Here is a 16907-nt window from a genome sequence, read left to right as displayed (position 1 = left end):
TCAAGTTCAGCCCCAAGCTCTGGCCAGAGAGTGAAACCCATGTCCCCCAGCAGCGGAGTAAGGGTTTGTCTCTATCCCTGTGGGTTGGAATGAAAGGAAAATGGATGGTCTGAAGGTGCCTACATGAGAGCTCCCAAGTACAGACGCAGCCTGTGCCCTCGTGAGTAAAACAGTGACAAGCAGAGGAACGTCCTGAATGGACCAGGCCGTGACTGTAGGGCACTCACGGAACTCGGGGTGCACGTTGCCAATCCTCAGGATGAAGCTCGGGAACCAAGAGCAGAGGTGTGGGAAATAACCGAATGGCAAGGTGCAGTCGCCACCAACAAACCTAACGGGCGGAATCCACCAACCGGAACTGTTCCTGCTACGTCAACGCCACACGCTAAGGGGCGAGCGGAAGGGACGGCGGAAGTGGCCGCGGAGGGCTCTCGGGAGTGTAGTCTTGGTATAGAGAAGAGGAAGGTGTAGGTTTCTCCCAGGCAAGGTGCCACGACCGTTTGCACCTCTTCTTAGACAGCCAACTTTAGGAGCCCATTGTTAAGGTGCCCGACTGCGGGGTTCACAAGTTCCACCGCTGAGGGTCAATGAGATCTACAGACCAGCTTGGACACGCCCGAGGATTCTAGCAAAGGAGGTCCTGCAGCCGGGTGGCCAGACTACGCGCTGACCTTCAGCGGTGCGGGGGATCTAAGTTCCCCCACTTAAGGCTCTGCCGCTGTCCGCTTCCCGGAGCTGAAATCAGGGTCGTCACGGGCTGGGCCTGAGCCGAGTGGGTGTGGGAGCGGGTCGGAGTAAAGTACTTGGGGGATAGGGCTGCGGGGTGATACTCTATTGGGATTCCCAGATAGGAGCAACACCGGCTTTGCGGCCCAGACGGTGGGAGGGTGCGCCGCTATAGACAGGGCTGTTTTTGGAGAGAGCACGATTGGTTTGGGCCAACTCACAGAATGGCAGTGGGAGTGGCTCTGGTCTAGTGTGCCCGAGATTTTGAGAAGTGGAGACTCTGGATTTGGGCAAAGAGCTCGATCCAGAAATCCCTGGAACAGATACCAGTCGGAGGAAACTTCCCGAGCTGTTGGGGGGTGGGGGGTGTGGTAGTGGTGGTAGTGATGGTGAGGGGGAGAGGGGTGAAGAGGAGGCATAGTTTGACAGTTTTGTTCATCATAGTTGTGAGGGGGGTGGATTTTGCTCATCATCATTTTAAAGATAACAGTAAAATATTTGTCTTGTTTACTGACTGGTTTTGGTGCTTCCTTAAATTCTGTACTCAAAATTCCCACATTAAGGTAAGGCATAAATAGATCTGACGCTCAGTGAAGTTCATTGGCACCTACTGGCCTGTAGTTTTGAGCAGAGGTGAGGGCTTGGCTTCTGGGCATTAAGTAGCCAGTCCTTTAGGACACACTCCAGAACAGTGAGTCTTAGGAATTTAGGGTCACTCTGCTCTAGCCTTTCTTACCCTAAATTGTTGAATTGTGAGTGACCTTTTCTTTCCTGACTTCCTTAACATCCACAATTCCCTAATAACCATTCCACTCAAAGTACCACCCTAAAGGGACTTCCTAGACCATCATGGTGCAAATATTCAAAGATGACTCCTAAATCTTAACACTCCAGAATCTTCTCCAGTATCCCTTTGTCTGAAGAAGTAAAAAACAAGGCTTGCATGTTAATATCAGCCTCCCCCAGTGCATAGGAATTCAGAATGGAGGATCAGCCCAGCACCCTATTCCAGTTCTTGACAGCCCTCCCCAAGGATTTCATGTCGATAAATGTGGAATGCTTGTAAAAGAACTCAGTGGACCCCAAAGTTATGCGTGGCACAGAGAGGAGCACAAAGGAGATGGAGGGACTGAAAAGTGTCGGAGAAGGGCTAGAAGGGGAAGGGGAGCCATGGAGGTGGGATCCTGAGATAATCCAGATCCTTATAAGGGCTTCCCTGGTGGTTCAAATGGTAAAGCATCTGCCTGCAATGCGGGAAACCTGGGTTCGATCCCTGGGTTGGGAATATCCCCTGGAGAAGAAAATGGCAACCCACTCCAGTACTCTTGCCTGGAAAATTCCATGGACGGAGGAGCCTCGTAGGCTACATGGGATTGCAAAGAGTTGGACACGACTGAGCAACTTCAAGATTCAAGATATGTGTAGATGTGTACACAGAGAAGAGAGATCCAGGCTGATGGGTTATCTATAATAAATCAAGCATAACAGCAGGTTGGGTGATGATGGGGCTCTGGGAACTTTTTTTTTTCCAGGGAGGGGAGAGGGACTAGAGGTTGAATCAATCTTCAAAGACCAATGATTTAATCAATCACACCTGTATAATAAAGCCTCTTCCCCAGTGGCTCAGCGGTAAAGAACCCGCCTGCCAATAAAGGAGATACCAGTTCAGTCCCTGGGTTGGGAAGATCCCCTGGAGAAGGAAATGACAACCCACTTCAGTATTCTTGCCTAGGAAATCCCATGGACAGAGGGGCCAGGTGGGCTACAGCCCATGAGTTTCAAGAGAATCAGACACGACTTAGTGACTAAACAATAACAACAAAATCCCCAAAGGATGGGGTTTCGAGAGCTTCCAAGTCAGTAGAGATCCAGGAGAAGCACGTGTTCTGAGAACATGAAAGCTCTGCACCCCTTCCCCATACTTTGGCCTATGCATCTCTTCCATCTGGCTGTTACTGAGTTGTAATCTTTTATGATAAACTGGTTCTCTAGTAAGTAAAATGATATTCTCTGAGCCACTCCAACAAATTAAACAAGGAGGGGGCCTTTGGGGCCTCCAATCTATAGCCCGTTGGTTAGAAGCCCAGGTGAAAACCTGGACTTATGACTGGTATCTTGGGTGGGGGGAGTGGGGAACAGTCTTGTAGGACTGAACCCATAACCTGTGGAATCTGATGCTATCTCTGGGTAGACAGTGTCAGAACTGAGTTGAATTGTAGGACACTTAGCTGGTGTCTCAGAATGGCTTAGATATGTGGAGGGAAAAAAATCCCCACACATTGAAATTGGGGGTACAAAACCCTTTAGCCCTGGACCTGAGTTTACTTAATAAATCTCAGAGCTTTGAGATTTAATCTCTGTGCTTTGAGGAGTCCTATTTCCCACACTCCTCTCTGGATTCTGAGGCTCAGAGATGTGAAAATTCCTTTAAATTATAAACACAATAGGAAAAAAATCTAGTCATGCCTATTTAGGGAACATAACTGGTTAAAATTAACATCAGATAAAAATCAGTTAAAAAGAAAAAAAAGTGAAAAAATATTCTTTGAAATGAAAAGCCATACAAACTACTGTGTTACTGATGAGTCAAATGAGAAACTGACCTGCAATTTACAAAATCATTGGAAGAAACAATAATGAAATACTTCAGATTGAAACCTGTGGAGGTTTCAAACACTGAGGTTACCTCAGTGCCAAATACAAAAGGCAAAAACTTAAGTTCCACTTTCAGTAAGCTCAAAAGTTTGAATAAAAATGATCACGAAAGAGAAGAACAAAACTCCAGAACTGGGGAGGAAGGGCTAGTCTAAATCACAGATGAGGGACTTCCCTGGTGGTCCTCTGGTTAAGAATCCACCTTGTAATGCCAGGTCAAGGAACTAAGATTGCACATGGCATGGAGCAACTAAGCCCAAGCAACTAAGCCCAAGTGCCACAACTAGAGTCCTTGCCCTGCAATGAAAGATCCCTCATGCCACAACTAAGATCTGATGCAGGCAAATAAATATTTAAAAAAATAAATCACTGATGAGTCAAATTATTACAAATTTAATTTCCAATGAATGATGATGACCAAAACAGTGGTTAGAGGCAAACTTTTTAGCCTGAAAGTAATCTATGACTTAGAAATTAAGGCAGAAAACCAAGACGCTAGCAGTCAACTTTCAGATCAGAAAATCAACAAAACAATAGGATATGAAAGAGGGAAGAAACTAGATGAGGGCAGGGGGAGGTGCTTATGGGGATGCAGAAGACAGGAAGGACATGTGGAGTATGTGCATAAAATCACTTTAAGGAAACAATCCTTGGAGAGGTGGATACATGAAGATCATGCTAGTTGTGGAAGGAAGACGACATATACCCCTGGAGGGTATATTCAGGAGTTAACATTGGATGAAAAACCGGAGTCAAGTGTGGAGCCTTTCCCATCCTATGCATAGACAGAGGGCAGCATGGATAACTTTAGCAAGTGAGGGCACATATGAAGAGTCAATAAACACAGGAAACAGCCCCACAAGAGGAGATGAGGAAAATGAGCACCATCCTCTCCTCAGAAAAACAGTGCTTAAATCCACAGATGTGGGAACTCAAGTTCAGAGGCAAGACTAGGAATCAATCAGCCAGCCACCCACATCTCTGTTGTATCACCTGCAGCCACAGGGGTGGCAGGCAACACCTTCCGTTCCATCAGGTACCACACAGACTGGATGTCTCAACCAAAATATGCTAGGTCTGGAGAAGCACTTATCCAGTGAGGTAACATCAGGAGTTGACACACATGTATCTGGGTGTGCATTTGAATGAGGGATCAAATTCTCATGCCCAGAGCTCCTCTATCCCTCACTGGTATTGCAATCTGTGGCCTCTTGTCTTTTGGGGAGAGAGGAGGGGGAAGAGGGAAGGGAATCCACATTCCAGCAATTACATGGAAAAAGAGACACTTTGGAATTTTTGCTTTGATTTCTTTTATTCATTTACTTATTTTTGGCTGCGCTGTGTCTTCCTTATGGTGCCCGGCTTCTCCTTGTGGTGGCTTCTCTTGTTATGCAGTATGAGCTCTAGGCAAGAGGGCTCAGGAGTTGTGGCTCATGAGCTTTGCTGCTCCAGGGCATGTGGAATCTTCCCAGATGGGGGAATAGAACCAGTGTCCCCTGCATTGGCAGGCGGATTCTTAACTACTGGACCACCAGGGAAGTCTCTTTTGCCTTGATTTTGGAGGGTCTTTTCTCTTTTCCCTCTCTTTTATATTTACTTTCCTACTATCCAGTTATGCCACTCCAAACTTGCCACACTCAAGTCATTCCCTGGGGCTTTCTCAGTGTGAATGTTGAAAGCTTAGACTTACCTCTTCAACCTCTAGAAAGATGTATCCAAAATTCCGACCTGAAAGAACAAAAAACCAAGACTTGCCTGAAAAGGTTCAGCCTTGACTTTCTGAGGGGAAACTTTAAGTAACAACCATCCAGTCTCTGCCCTCTGTTCAACAGCGACTCATGAGCCTCCTTCAGGAGCAGAAGGCAAATTCTTACCAGGACACCTGCCTCCATGAAGTATAGCACAGAACAGATACACAGAGAACAATGACCCAATATAAGTTAATACAAAGTCAGGAAGAGATGCCCACCATGAAATGTTTAAGCAATAAAGTTACAGTTGGTGGGCGGAGGTGGGTAGGAGACTCTAAGGATCGGCTGTGGAGTAGGTCTTGAGAAACTCCACTGGTAGAAGTCAGGGGTGGGCATCAGGTTTGGAGGAGACACATAAGCCAAAATGGAATCTGTGCAAATACACACAATTAAGATCACACCAGGGACTTTCCTGGTGGTCCAGTGGTTAAGAATCAGCTTTGCAATGCAGGGGACATGGGTTCGATCTCTGGTCAGGGAACTAAGATCCCACAGGCCATGGAGCAGCTAGGCCCACATGTGACAACTACTGAGCCCACACACTCTGGAGGCTGTGTGCCACTACTGGAGAGTCTGTGCACCGCAACGAAAGATCCCTCATGACGCAATGAAGATCTTGCATGCCACAACTAGGATCCAACAGTCAAATAAATAAAGAGTGAAAAAAAAAAAAAAAGATTATACCAGGTTGAGTGGGGTGGTTTAGGAATGACAGAAAGCAGGGGAAGAAGCTAAAAATGTGAAGGAGCTTTTCTGTAAACTGTATGGAGAATAAAATACCAGCCACACCTCCAGGAAGTGTTCATAACAGCATTTCTTCAATTAACAGGGCAAAGGTTGGAGCAGCAAAGGAACAGATGAAGGCCAGGAACTTCTCCTGGGTCAATACTGTGAATCTGGCAGTCAGCCTCTCTGGATGCTGCCATTCTCCCTACGATGAGGTTCACTGGTAGGCTCAAGGTCAGACAGGTAATAAAGACTGGATTGGGGATTTAAATGAGGCCATTGACCTCCCAAGCCTGTGCCTAATGCTCAATAAGTGAAAGCCAACATCATTTGGTGATAAGTGCAAAGAAAGTATCTCTCCACATCTCTCAAGTTGTTCTTTTTGGTTGATGGTTGCTCTGTGAGCTAGACATGACAGAAGAAAAATAAGAAAATGAAAACTCAGGAAAGTAAACATACTTTTAAAGTGATGAATGGTCGAAGAAGAAAACACATAACACAATATGAGGATGAAAATGCCATTTGACAAAACAAGAAAAATGAGTCCAAAGACTAGCTTAGAAGGAAGCTTGCCTTCAAATGTATCCAAGACAGAAGAAGGAAATCAGACCAAAAAAAAGAAAACAATCACAGACCAATTTCTAAACCACTGCTGAGTCCAAGATGAATGAGAAAGTCCTGGGGACTTCCCTGGGGGTCCACCAGCTAAAACTCTGCACTCCCAATGGAGGGGACCAGGGTTCCATCCCTGGTTATAGATCCCACATGCCACAACTAAGACCCAGCGTAGTCAAATAAATATTAAAAAAAAAAAAAAGTCCTGCCCTGACCAACAAATCAGGGAAGAAACTGTGCACCCCAGGGAAGAAGCCTGAGCCCCTTCTATGTCTGAGCACTCCTTTTGACATCTGAGAAAGTCCTTGAATCCTTCTCAGAATAATGCTATAAAATGCATGACATGAAATTCATAGGATTTCAAGCAACTACATAGAAATGCATCTATCATAATTTTGGGGGGGGATATATTAAAAGACTTATCACTTTAGCAATGTTTCTATTTAATGGCTGCACATTTCTTGACACTTTTTCCATTAAGAGGTAGGGTCCACAACCTGTCTCCTTGATCCTGGGAGGATTTGTTGTTTGAAACTAACAGAGAACAGCAGTGATTCTATGTAACTTACAAGGCTTTCATAAAAGACCATGCAGCTTCCACCTTGATCAATCACTGCAACACTCACCTTTGGAGCCCTGTGCCATGTAATAAGTCTGACTACCCTGAGACTGCCAAGCTCTGGGGATGCCAAGGCCATATGGAAAAGTCACACATAGGTACTCCAGTAGGACAGTCCCAGCTGAGCCCAGGCTTCCAAATACCCCAGCCCAGGCACCATATATGAAGGAATGAATATCCAGATGTTCCAGCCCCTAGCTGTTGAATTTTCCTTGCTGAGCGGGCCACAGACATTGTGGAACTGAGAAAAGCTGGCCACGCTTGTGTCTTGTCTTAATTCTTTAACCCTACAAAACCCATGAGCATAATATTTTGCTTGTGGCACAAATTTGGGTGAAATTTCTTATGCAACATAGTCCCTGGACCAGCCACTTTAACACTTTAACACATGAGCAACAACACTGAGTGAAAAAGCTGACTTAAAATTCAACATCCAAAAAGCTAAGATCATGGCATCTGGTCCCATCACTTCACAGCAAATAGAAGGGGGAAAAGTAGAAACAGTGATAGATTTTCTTGGGCTCCAAAATCACTGCAGATGGTAACTGCAGCATGAAATTAAGAGATGCTTGTTCCTTGAAAGGAAAGCTATGACAAACCTAGACAATGTATTAAAAAGCAGGGACATAACTTTGCCAACATCCATATAGTCAAAGCTATGGTTTTTCTAGTAGTCATGTATAGATGTGAGAATTAGACCATAAAGAAGGCTGAACACCAAAGAATTGATGCTTTTGAACTGTGGTGTTGGAGAAGACTCTTGAGAGTCCCTTGGACTGCAAGGAGATCCAGCCAGTCCATCCTAAAGAAAATCAGTCCTGAATATTCACTGGAAGGACTGATGCTGAAGCTGAGTGACTGAGCAACTAAACTGAACTGATGCTGAAGCCAAAGTTTCAATGCTCTGGCCACCTGATGTGAAGAGCCAACTCATTGGAAAAGACCCTGCTGCTGGGAAAGATTGAAAGAAAAAGGAGACTTCCGGGTTCACCAATACTGAAGAGAGCGCTTTCGTCCCCGCCATGGCTGAGCTAATCCAGAAGAAGCTGCAGGGAGAAGTGGAGAAATATCAACAGCTGCAGAAGGACTTGAGTAAATCCATGTCAGGGAGGCAGAAACTAGAGGCACAACTAACAGAGAATAATATCGTGAAGGAGGAACTGGCCCTGCTGGATGGGTCCAACGTGGTGTTTAAACTTCTGGGGCCGGTGCTGGTCAAACAGGAGCTGGGGGAAGCTCGGGCCACAGTGGGGAAAAGGCTGGACTACATCACAGCTGAGATTAAGCGATATGAATCCCAGCTCCGGGACCTAGAGCGGCAGTCAGAACAACAGAGGGAGACCCTTGCTCAGCTGCAGCAGGAGTTTCAGTGGGCGCAGGCAGCAAAGGCAGGGGCTCCTGGGAAGGCCTGACCCTGTCCTGGGGGGTGGGGGAGGGGAAGGAATGAGGCAGCTCTAGGGTCTATACCGTAGTTAATAAAATGTGAAAATATCTGGCGTGTTCTGACCAGCCAAAAAAAGAAAAAGGAGAAGGGAGTGATAGAGGGTGATGGTTGGATGGCATCACCAACTCAGTGGACATGAATTTGAGCAAACTCAGGGAGATAGTGGAGGACAGGAAAGACTGACATTTTGCAGTCCATGGGGTCACAAAGAGTTGGACACAACTTAGCAACTGAACAACAACACTGAGCGGCAGGCTGTCATAGGGAACCATCATTGGGATGCAGGGACAACCATCAAGCCTATGTGCAGATGTTGTGTCATGACATGAAAACTGCTATGGGCTCCACTGCTAACAAAGCCCCATACCCAGGTGGCCTACATTCAGGATGGAAGGGACACTCCATTTCAGTTATTTTTGTTCAGTCGCTCAGTTGTGTCTGACTCTTTGCAACCCCATGGACTGCAGCATGCCAGGCTTCCCTGTCCATCACCATCTCCTGGAGTTTGTTCAAACTCATGTCCATTTTCTCGATGATGCCATCCAACCATTTTGTCCTCTGTCATCCCCTTCTCTACCTGACTTCAATCTTTCCCAGCATCAGGGTCTTTTCAAATGAGTTAGCTCTTCACATCAGGTGGCCAAAGTATTCAAGCTTCAGCTTCAGCATCAGTCCTTCCAATGAATACTCAAGATTGATTTCCTAACTGGTTTGATCTCCTTACAGTCCAAGGGACTCTCAAGAGTCTTCTCCAACACCACAGTTCAAAAGCATCAATTCTTCTGCACTCAGCCTTCTTTATGGTCCAACTCTCATGTCCATACATGGCTACTGGAAAAACCATAGCTTTGACCAGATGGACCTTTGTTGGCTAAGTAAAGTCTCTGTTTCTTAATACGCTGTCTAGGTTTGTCATAGATGAACATTAAGATGGGGTTTTCTCATGATCCTCTAAAACTTGGTTCATGGAACTAGGGATAAGTAGAAATCCAGAGTTGGCTCATGGAACTGGGAATAAGGACTCCTGAGTTAGAGAGAGCCAAAGACATCAAAAGGTTGGTCATAAAGGAGCTGAGGTCACTAACTCAAGTTTGGACAAGAAAAGAGAGAAGAGAGAAAAAGAATGATAACTCAGCAGGGAGGTCAGAAGCCTGTCCAATTACGGTTTCCAGAGATCCAGGAAAAGGGACACCCATTTGAGTAATGGATTCAGTATGCAGAGAAATACCAGGGAGAGACAGTGGTTTAGTGCTAGATATTTCTACAACTCTCACATAACTAACAAAAACTCCATTTAATTTTAGGTACAATGTCAGGAACTGAGGGATGCTGAGAATTAAGGACAAGGCCTGTGAAGAGTATAAGGGCTAAAAAAAACAAAAAAAAAAAAAAGAGTATAAGGGCTACTTTATAAAGCCCCCAAATCTTTACACTTTATGAAGATAGGGACTTAAAACTCAAACGGGGTCTCTCATCCAAATCCCATGAAAATAAGGGATCTGTCAAGTGATGTCTTAAAACAGCTTTATTACCATTATTAAAAGAATCAAAACCAGGGATGCATTTTTTACTGCAGTATAGTTGATTTACAATGTTGTGTTGATTTCTGTTCTACAGCAAAGTGATTATGTTGTACACACACACACACACACACACACACACAGAGGCTTCTCTGGTGGCTCTGACAGTAAAAGAATCCTGCCTGCAATTCAGGAGACCGGAGTTCGATCCCTGGGTTAGGAAGATCCCCCGGAGAAGGAAATGGCTACCCACTCCAGTATTCTTGCCTAAAGAATACCATGGACAGAGGAGCCTGGCAGGCTACAGTGCACGGGGTCGCAAAGAGTCAGAAGCGACTGAACAACTAACACTGCAGAAAAACAAAAGGGTGCTTTACACAAGTGGGCTGCAAACCTCCTGTTTTTACTTTTAATACTGAGTCGCTGCAAGTTGGAAGCTAAGAAACCACGTGGATCTGTCCAAACAAAGGGTTTGGGTGCCTGCCAAGTAAGTTCAATTTGAAACAGGAGGGACCTAAACATATATGTATATATATATTCTTTATATTCTTTTCTACTATGGTTTATCTCAGGACATTGAATACAGCTCCCTGTGCTATACAGTAGGACCTTGTTTTTTACAGGATTACATTTTTTAAAACAACATATATATATATAAATTCTTTATATTCTTTTCGACTATGGTTTATCTCAGGATATTGAATATAGTTCCCTGTGCTATACAGTAGGACCTTGTTTTATACAGGATTACATTTTTTCTTTTTTCTCCTTATTTTTTCATTTATTTTTATTAGTTGGAGGCTAATTACTTTACAATATTGTAGTGGTTTTTGTCATACAGGATTACATTTTTTAACAACAAAAATCCTCAAACCTCCTTATCTGACTGTACCTTTCACAAAAGCCATTCTCTATATATCTGCCAAAAAAATAAAATTTTAAAGAAGCTGGGAATCGTTACTAATAATGATACCAAAATCAGAAATGTATTTTCCTTTAAAAGAAAAAAAGGTCCAAAGTAACTTGCTGTGACTTTCACAGCAACTTCTCAAATTAAGCAAGGTTTTATGAAACCTAAGAACTTGTTAGGACAACCAAAACTAAAAATTTGTCTTAACAACATCCCAAAACCACTTATTAGAAGATATCCCACTAAATAATACAACTAGCAAGAATAGGATTGTTTAAAGGTTGAGGCGCTGCATACACAGAGTATTAACACACTCTTAATTAGGAATTTATTTTATTTAATAAAACCTGAACCCGTCGGCTAACCCTCCCACTCCCCCACCCCACCCCCAAACCCCCTGCCACCACCCGCCCCCCGCCCCCCTCCCAGGGCGTTCGGCAAAAGAAGACACCTGCGGAAAAACAAAAGCGTGTTTTACTCAAGTGAGCTGAAAGCCTCCCGATTATGATTTTAATCCCGAGTCCCTGAGAGTTGGAAGCTAGGAAACCACGTGGATCTGTCCAAAGGGCTCGGGCGCCCACCAAGTACAGTTTGAAACGGGAAGGGCTTGGACATAGCTCGAAATTTACCACTACGTGGTAAATAGTATTCCGAGCCAGAATCCCCAGATCCCCCGTGAGAGCCGACTTCCCAGAAGGACCCGGAGGAGGTTCCCCCTGCCCGCCAGCCTCCTTCCTCCCACGTTCAGTAGCCTCTTGCCGGGATAACCCACAGCTTCCAACTCAGGTTTAGCGCAGTCAGCCAGGATTGGCCCTGCTCTCTGGGCATCTTGTGAGGGAGGGCTTCAGGGAACGGTAGCCAATGGGAAACACGATCAACTATTATTGCTTGGAGACGGTTTCCAGGCAACACAAAGGCTGCAAGAAAGCAGGTACCTTCAAGTATAGACAGCGCTCTTAGTCAACGGAAGTGCAAGGGAGGGGAGGTTTCGCTGACACTGTTGGACTCCTTGCCACTACGTGGACGGCAGGCAGCCTTGCAGTACTCCTTTCCCAACTGTGAATCAGTCTGTTGTTCCATGCCCAGTTCTAATGGTTGCTTCTTGACCCGCTTACAGGTTTCTCAGGAGACAGATAAGGTGGTCTGATATACCCATCTCTTTAAGAATTTTCCAGCTTCTTGTAATCCACACAGTCAAAAGCTTAAGCATAGTCAATGAAGCAGAAGTAGATGTTTTCTGGAATTCCCTTGCTTTCTCTATGATCCAATGAATGTTGGCAATTTGGTCTCTGGGTCCTCTGCCTTTTTTATTTTTTTATTATTATTATTAGTTTAAATTGTATATTGTGCTTTTATTTATTTATTTTCTATTTATTTTTATTAGTTGGAGGCTGATTACTTTACAATATTGTAGTGGTTTTTGCCATACATTGACATGAATCATTTTTTAAACCCAGCTTGTACATCTGGAAGTTCTCAGTTCATGTACTGCTGAGGCCTAGCTTGGAGGATGTTGAGCATTACCTTGCTAGCATGTGAAATGAGCGCAATTCTACCGTAGTTTGAACAATCTTTGGCATTGCCCTACTTTGGGAGTGAAATGAAAACTGACCTTTTCCAGTCCTGTGGCCACTGCTAAGTTTTCCAAAATTGCTGACGTGTTGAGTACAGAACTTCAATGGCAACAGCTTTTAGGATTTTAAATAGTTCAGCTGGAATTCCATCAAGCTTTGTTCATAGTAATGCTTCCTAAGGCATACTTCACACTCCAGGATGTCTGGCTCCAGGTGAGTGACCACACAATCATGGTGACCTGAGTCATTAAGACCATTTTTGTATAGTTATTCTGTGTATCCTTGACACCTCTTCTTAATGTTTTCTGCTTCTGTTAGGTCCATACCATTTCTGTCCTTTATTGTGCCCATCCTTGCCTGAAATGTTCCCTTGGTATCTCCAATTTTCTTAAACGGACCTCTAGTCTTTCTCATTCTATTGTTTCCCTCTATTTCTTTGTGTTGTTCATATAAGAAGGCTTTCTTATCTCTCCTCACTATTCTCTGGAACTCTACATTCAGTGGCCTTTCACTTCTCTTCTTTTTTCAGCTATTTGAAAGGCCTCCTTAGACAGCCACTCTGCCTTCTTGCGTCTCTTTTTTCTTTGGGAAGGTATGTGCCTATAAACATTAACAAAAGGTGTTCTGTGGATCTCAGCACCAGGATTCTTGTGCTGGGCACCCAAGTCTGACTTGACAGCCAACCCTTCATGCTGTTGGCTGCTCCTTCTCTTTGACACTGGAGATCCTCCAGCATTTTCCAAGTACTAAGACCCTGTTAACACTGAGACTCGATTTTGCATACAGCCAGTCTCATCAATGGGCTAATAAATCAGAAGTAATAAAATGAAGGAAAGGACAGTGGAGATATTAATGCAAGAGATCAAACAGATGCTTTCAGTGAAGGGCCCTTTTGCAAAACTGAACCCAGGGGAAGGTTGCATATTTTTAACCAGCAATTACTACAGAGTGGGCTGGCAGCAGACACTGCATTTAATTCAAGTGACAGCCATTTCAGTGTTCCACAATTCACCTAGGTCTGAGCACAACGCTGCATTTATAGGCAACAACAACCGACTGGTTTCATTTCAGTAAACTCCTCTTTTTGTGGGTATTTAAAATTTTTCATTTCAAAGTGGATGTTGGCCTTCCTGAATTTTTTTTTTTTTTTTTTGGCCTCCCCAAAGATCCATCAGGCCCCTTGATTTAACCCCTACCCACTGAGTCTAGAACACCATTCTTCCACTAGGAGACTGTTCGCCAAATGATATTATAGTATAGTATTATGCAGAAAATAGGCATAAAAACCTTGCAATTCTTCAGTACAGAGCCCCACACCAGAGGCTGAGGAAAACAGGATTTTAACTAGAATATGTTTTTGTTCTATTTTAATCCATACATTTTTATCCTTTATAATTGTTGGGTAGAGTTTCAAAATCAATCAATAACTTCCTTAGGTTTATCCTTATGTACATCTTCCCTGGTCGCTCAGATAGTAAAGAATCCTTCTACAATGCAGAAGACCCTGGTTCGATCCCTGGGTCAGGAAGATACCCTGGAAAAGGAAATGGCAACCCGCTCTAGTACTCTTGCCTAGAGAAGCCCATGGACAGAGGAGCCTGGCAGGCTATAGTCCACAGGGTTGAAAAGAGTCAAGACACCACCGAGTGACTAACACTTTCACTTTCACTTCACAGTGCCCCTTCCACATATGTAAGATGAAATGCAGGCCACATCCTTTCTGGTGACAAGGACTGCGAGACCCACATCCCAGTTTATCCACCTCAGTGCCTTCCAAGGTGCTAAAACCAAACTGCTCACCCCTAGAAAACAGATGCCTCAAGAAGTAACAGCAATTCCTCTTTTAGGTATATACTCAAGAGAAATGAAAACATATCCACAATTCATGTGCAAGATTTTGTGGACATGTGTTTTGTCTGGTCTGCAGCAGGGGCCAAGGGGAGGCCTGGTGGGAGGTACCAACGGACAGTAAATGACTGGGTAGGGCAGGGCCTCTCAACAACAAATGAGCCAATTGGAGGCCTGGAGGCTAGGCCTCTGTTGTGAGTGACCTGTGCTAGTGGTAAAGAATCCACCTGCCAATGCAGGAGAGGAGGGTTTGATTCTTGAGGGTTTGATCCTCGAGTCGGGAAGATTCCCCTGGAGAAGGAAATGGCGACCTACTCCAGTATTCTTGCGTGGAGAATCCCATGGTCAGTGGAGCCTGGTCCATAGCATCGCAAAGAATCAGATATGACTGAAGTGACTGAGCACGAGGCAGAGGTGTGACTATTTTTTTCTCAGATGGATAAACAATTGTCCAAACACCATTTACTAGAGTCACCTTTTCCCTCTCTCTTCCATGTTTGTTAATGTTCCAATACCACTGTGAAGTTCTGCAGACAATCTGACTTCTGGTAGGGCAAGTCCTTCCATTATATAATTATCTTCCAAAATTTTTATGGCTCTGCAGGCCCATTTTGGCTTCCAAATGAGTATCAGAATGAGCTAGTCAAATTCCATTCAAGAAGTGATGCTGGGATTCTGATTGAAATGGCCTAGAATTTACAGATTATTTTAGAAAGAACAGACACTTTTAACATTAAATCCACCCATCAGGAACTATGGTATCTGTTTCCTTTCATTCAGAACTTTTATGTCATTCAGTAAAATCTTAAACTTTTATTCAAATAGATCTTCCATAATTTTTTTTTTAAGACCATTCTGAGGCTGTATGCTAAGACTTAATCTCAGATCTATTCTAAGTTTTTACTTAGCTTTATAATGATTTACATTGTGATTATTTATTACATTTTCTAAGTAATTGTTACTTGTGTGTACATTTTTTAGTGTTGGTCTTATTTGTTTTTGTTTTTTTAATGAAGCATATTTGATTTTCCCATGGACAAAGAAGCCTGATGGGCTACAGTCCATGGGGTCGCAAAAAGACTTGGACAAGACTGAGCAACTGAGCATACATACATAGCTGATTTACAGAGTCATGTTTCAAGTGTACAGCACAGTGACTCATTTATAAATATATATTTTTATTATATGTATTCTTTCTCAGATTCTTTTCCCTTATAGGTCATTACAAAAGAGTATATTCCCCGTGCTATACAGTAGGTCCTTCTTGGCTATCTATTTTATATATAATAGTGTGTACATGTTAATACAACAGACTGGTTCCAAATCAGGAAAGGAGTACATCAAGGCTGTATATTGTCACCCCGCTTATTTAACTTATATGCAGAGTACATCATGTGAAATGTCGGGCAGGATGAAGCACAAGCTGGAATCAAGATTGCTGGAAGAAATATCAATAACTTCAGATATGCAGATGACATGACACTTACAGCAGAAAGCAAAGAACTAAACAGCCCCTTGATGAAAGTGAAAGAGGAGAGTGAAAAAGTAGGCTTAAAACTCAACATTAAAAAAAAAACCCAAAAAACTCAACATTCAGAAAACTAAGATCATGGCATCTGGTCCCATCACTTCATGGCAAATAGATGGGGAAACAATGGAAACAGTGACAGGCTTTATTTTGGGGGGCTCCAAAATCACTGCAAATGGTGACTGCAGCCATGAAATTAAAAGATGCTTTCTCCTTGGAAGAAAAGCTATAACCAACCTAGACGGCATATTAAAAAGCAGAGACATTACTTTGCCAACAAAGGTCCATCTAGTCAAAGCTATGGTTTTTCCAGTAGTCATGTATGGACATGAGAGTTGGACTATAAAGAAAGATGAGCCCTGAAGAATTGATGCTTTTGAACTGTGGTGTTGGAGAAGACTCTTGAGAGTCCCTTGGACTGCAAGGAGATCCAACCACCCCATCCTAAAGGAAATCAGTCCTGAATATTCATTGGAAGGACAGATGCTGAAGCTGATACTCCAATACTTTGGCCACCTGATGCAAAGAACTGACTCATTGGGAAAGACCCTGATGCTGGGCAAGATTGAAGGCAGGAGAATGGGACGACAGAGAATGAGATGTTTGGATGGCGTTACTGACGCAATGAACATGAGTTTGAGTAGGCTCTCTCTGGGAGTCGGTGATAGACAGGGAAGCCTGGCATGCTGAAGTACATGGGGTCACAAAGAGTTGGACATGACGGAACAACTCAACTGAACTGTTAATGATCTTACTTAATGAGCAACTCAACTGAACTGTTAATGATCTTTCATTTATAGACTAGGTAGTTTTATTTTGTGTACATAAATTATACATACAGTTTTATACCTGGTTTGATTAGCTAACATTATCTCTTGGAATTTTCCCATCTTGATACACAAAAATATTACAAATATTTCTGGTTTTGTTTTAAACCTCACAGTTTCATAGTAAAAACAAAGCCATTATCTATACATTCTTGTACTGGTGG

The 16907-nt window shown here is 43.6% G+C and overlaps 1 protein-coding gene across 1 annotated transcript; it reads left to right on the top strand.

Moving 5' to 3' along the window:
• The first annotated feature begins 8076 nt into the window (after window positions 1-8076).
• Window positions 8077-8519, top strand: LOC133054297 (prefoldin subunit 6-like). The gene has a single exon (XM_061139176.1). The coding sequence runs from the start codon at window positions 8115-8117 to the stop codon at window positions 8502-8504; it is 390 nt and encodes a 129-aa protein (XP_060995159.1). The 5' UTR covers window positions 8077-8114; the 3' UTR covers window positions 8505-8519.
• The last annotated feature ends 8388 nt before the right edge of the window (window positions 8520-16907 follow it).

This window comes from Dama dama, chromosome 4 (assembly GCF_033118175.1).
Source record: "Dama dama isolate Ldn47 chromosome 4, ASM3311817v1, whole genome shotgun sequence".
Taxonomy (NCBI): Eukaryota; Metazoa; Chordata; class Mammalia; order Artiodactyla; family Cervidae; genus Dama; species Dama dama.
The sequence above is the reverse complement of the archived record's forward strand: the minus strand, read 5'-3'. Positions and strand labels throughout refer to the sequence as shown.

Coding starts and splice junctions, on each gene's coding strand:
- LOC133054297 (XM_061139176.1), top strand. CDS start 8,115: ATGGCTGAGCTAATCCAGAAGAAGCTGCAGGGAGAAGTGGAGAAATAT.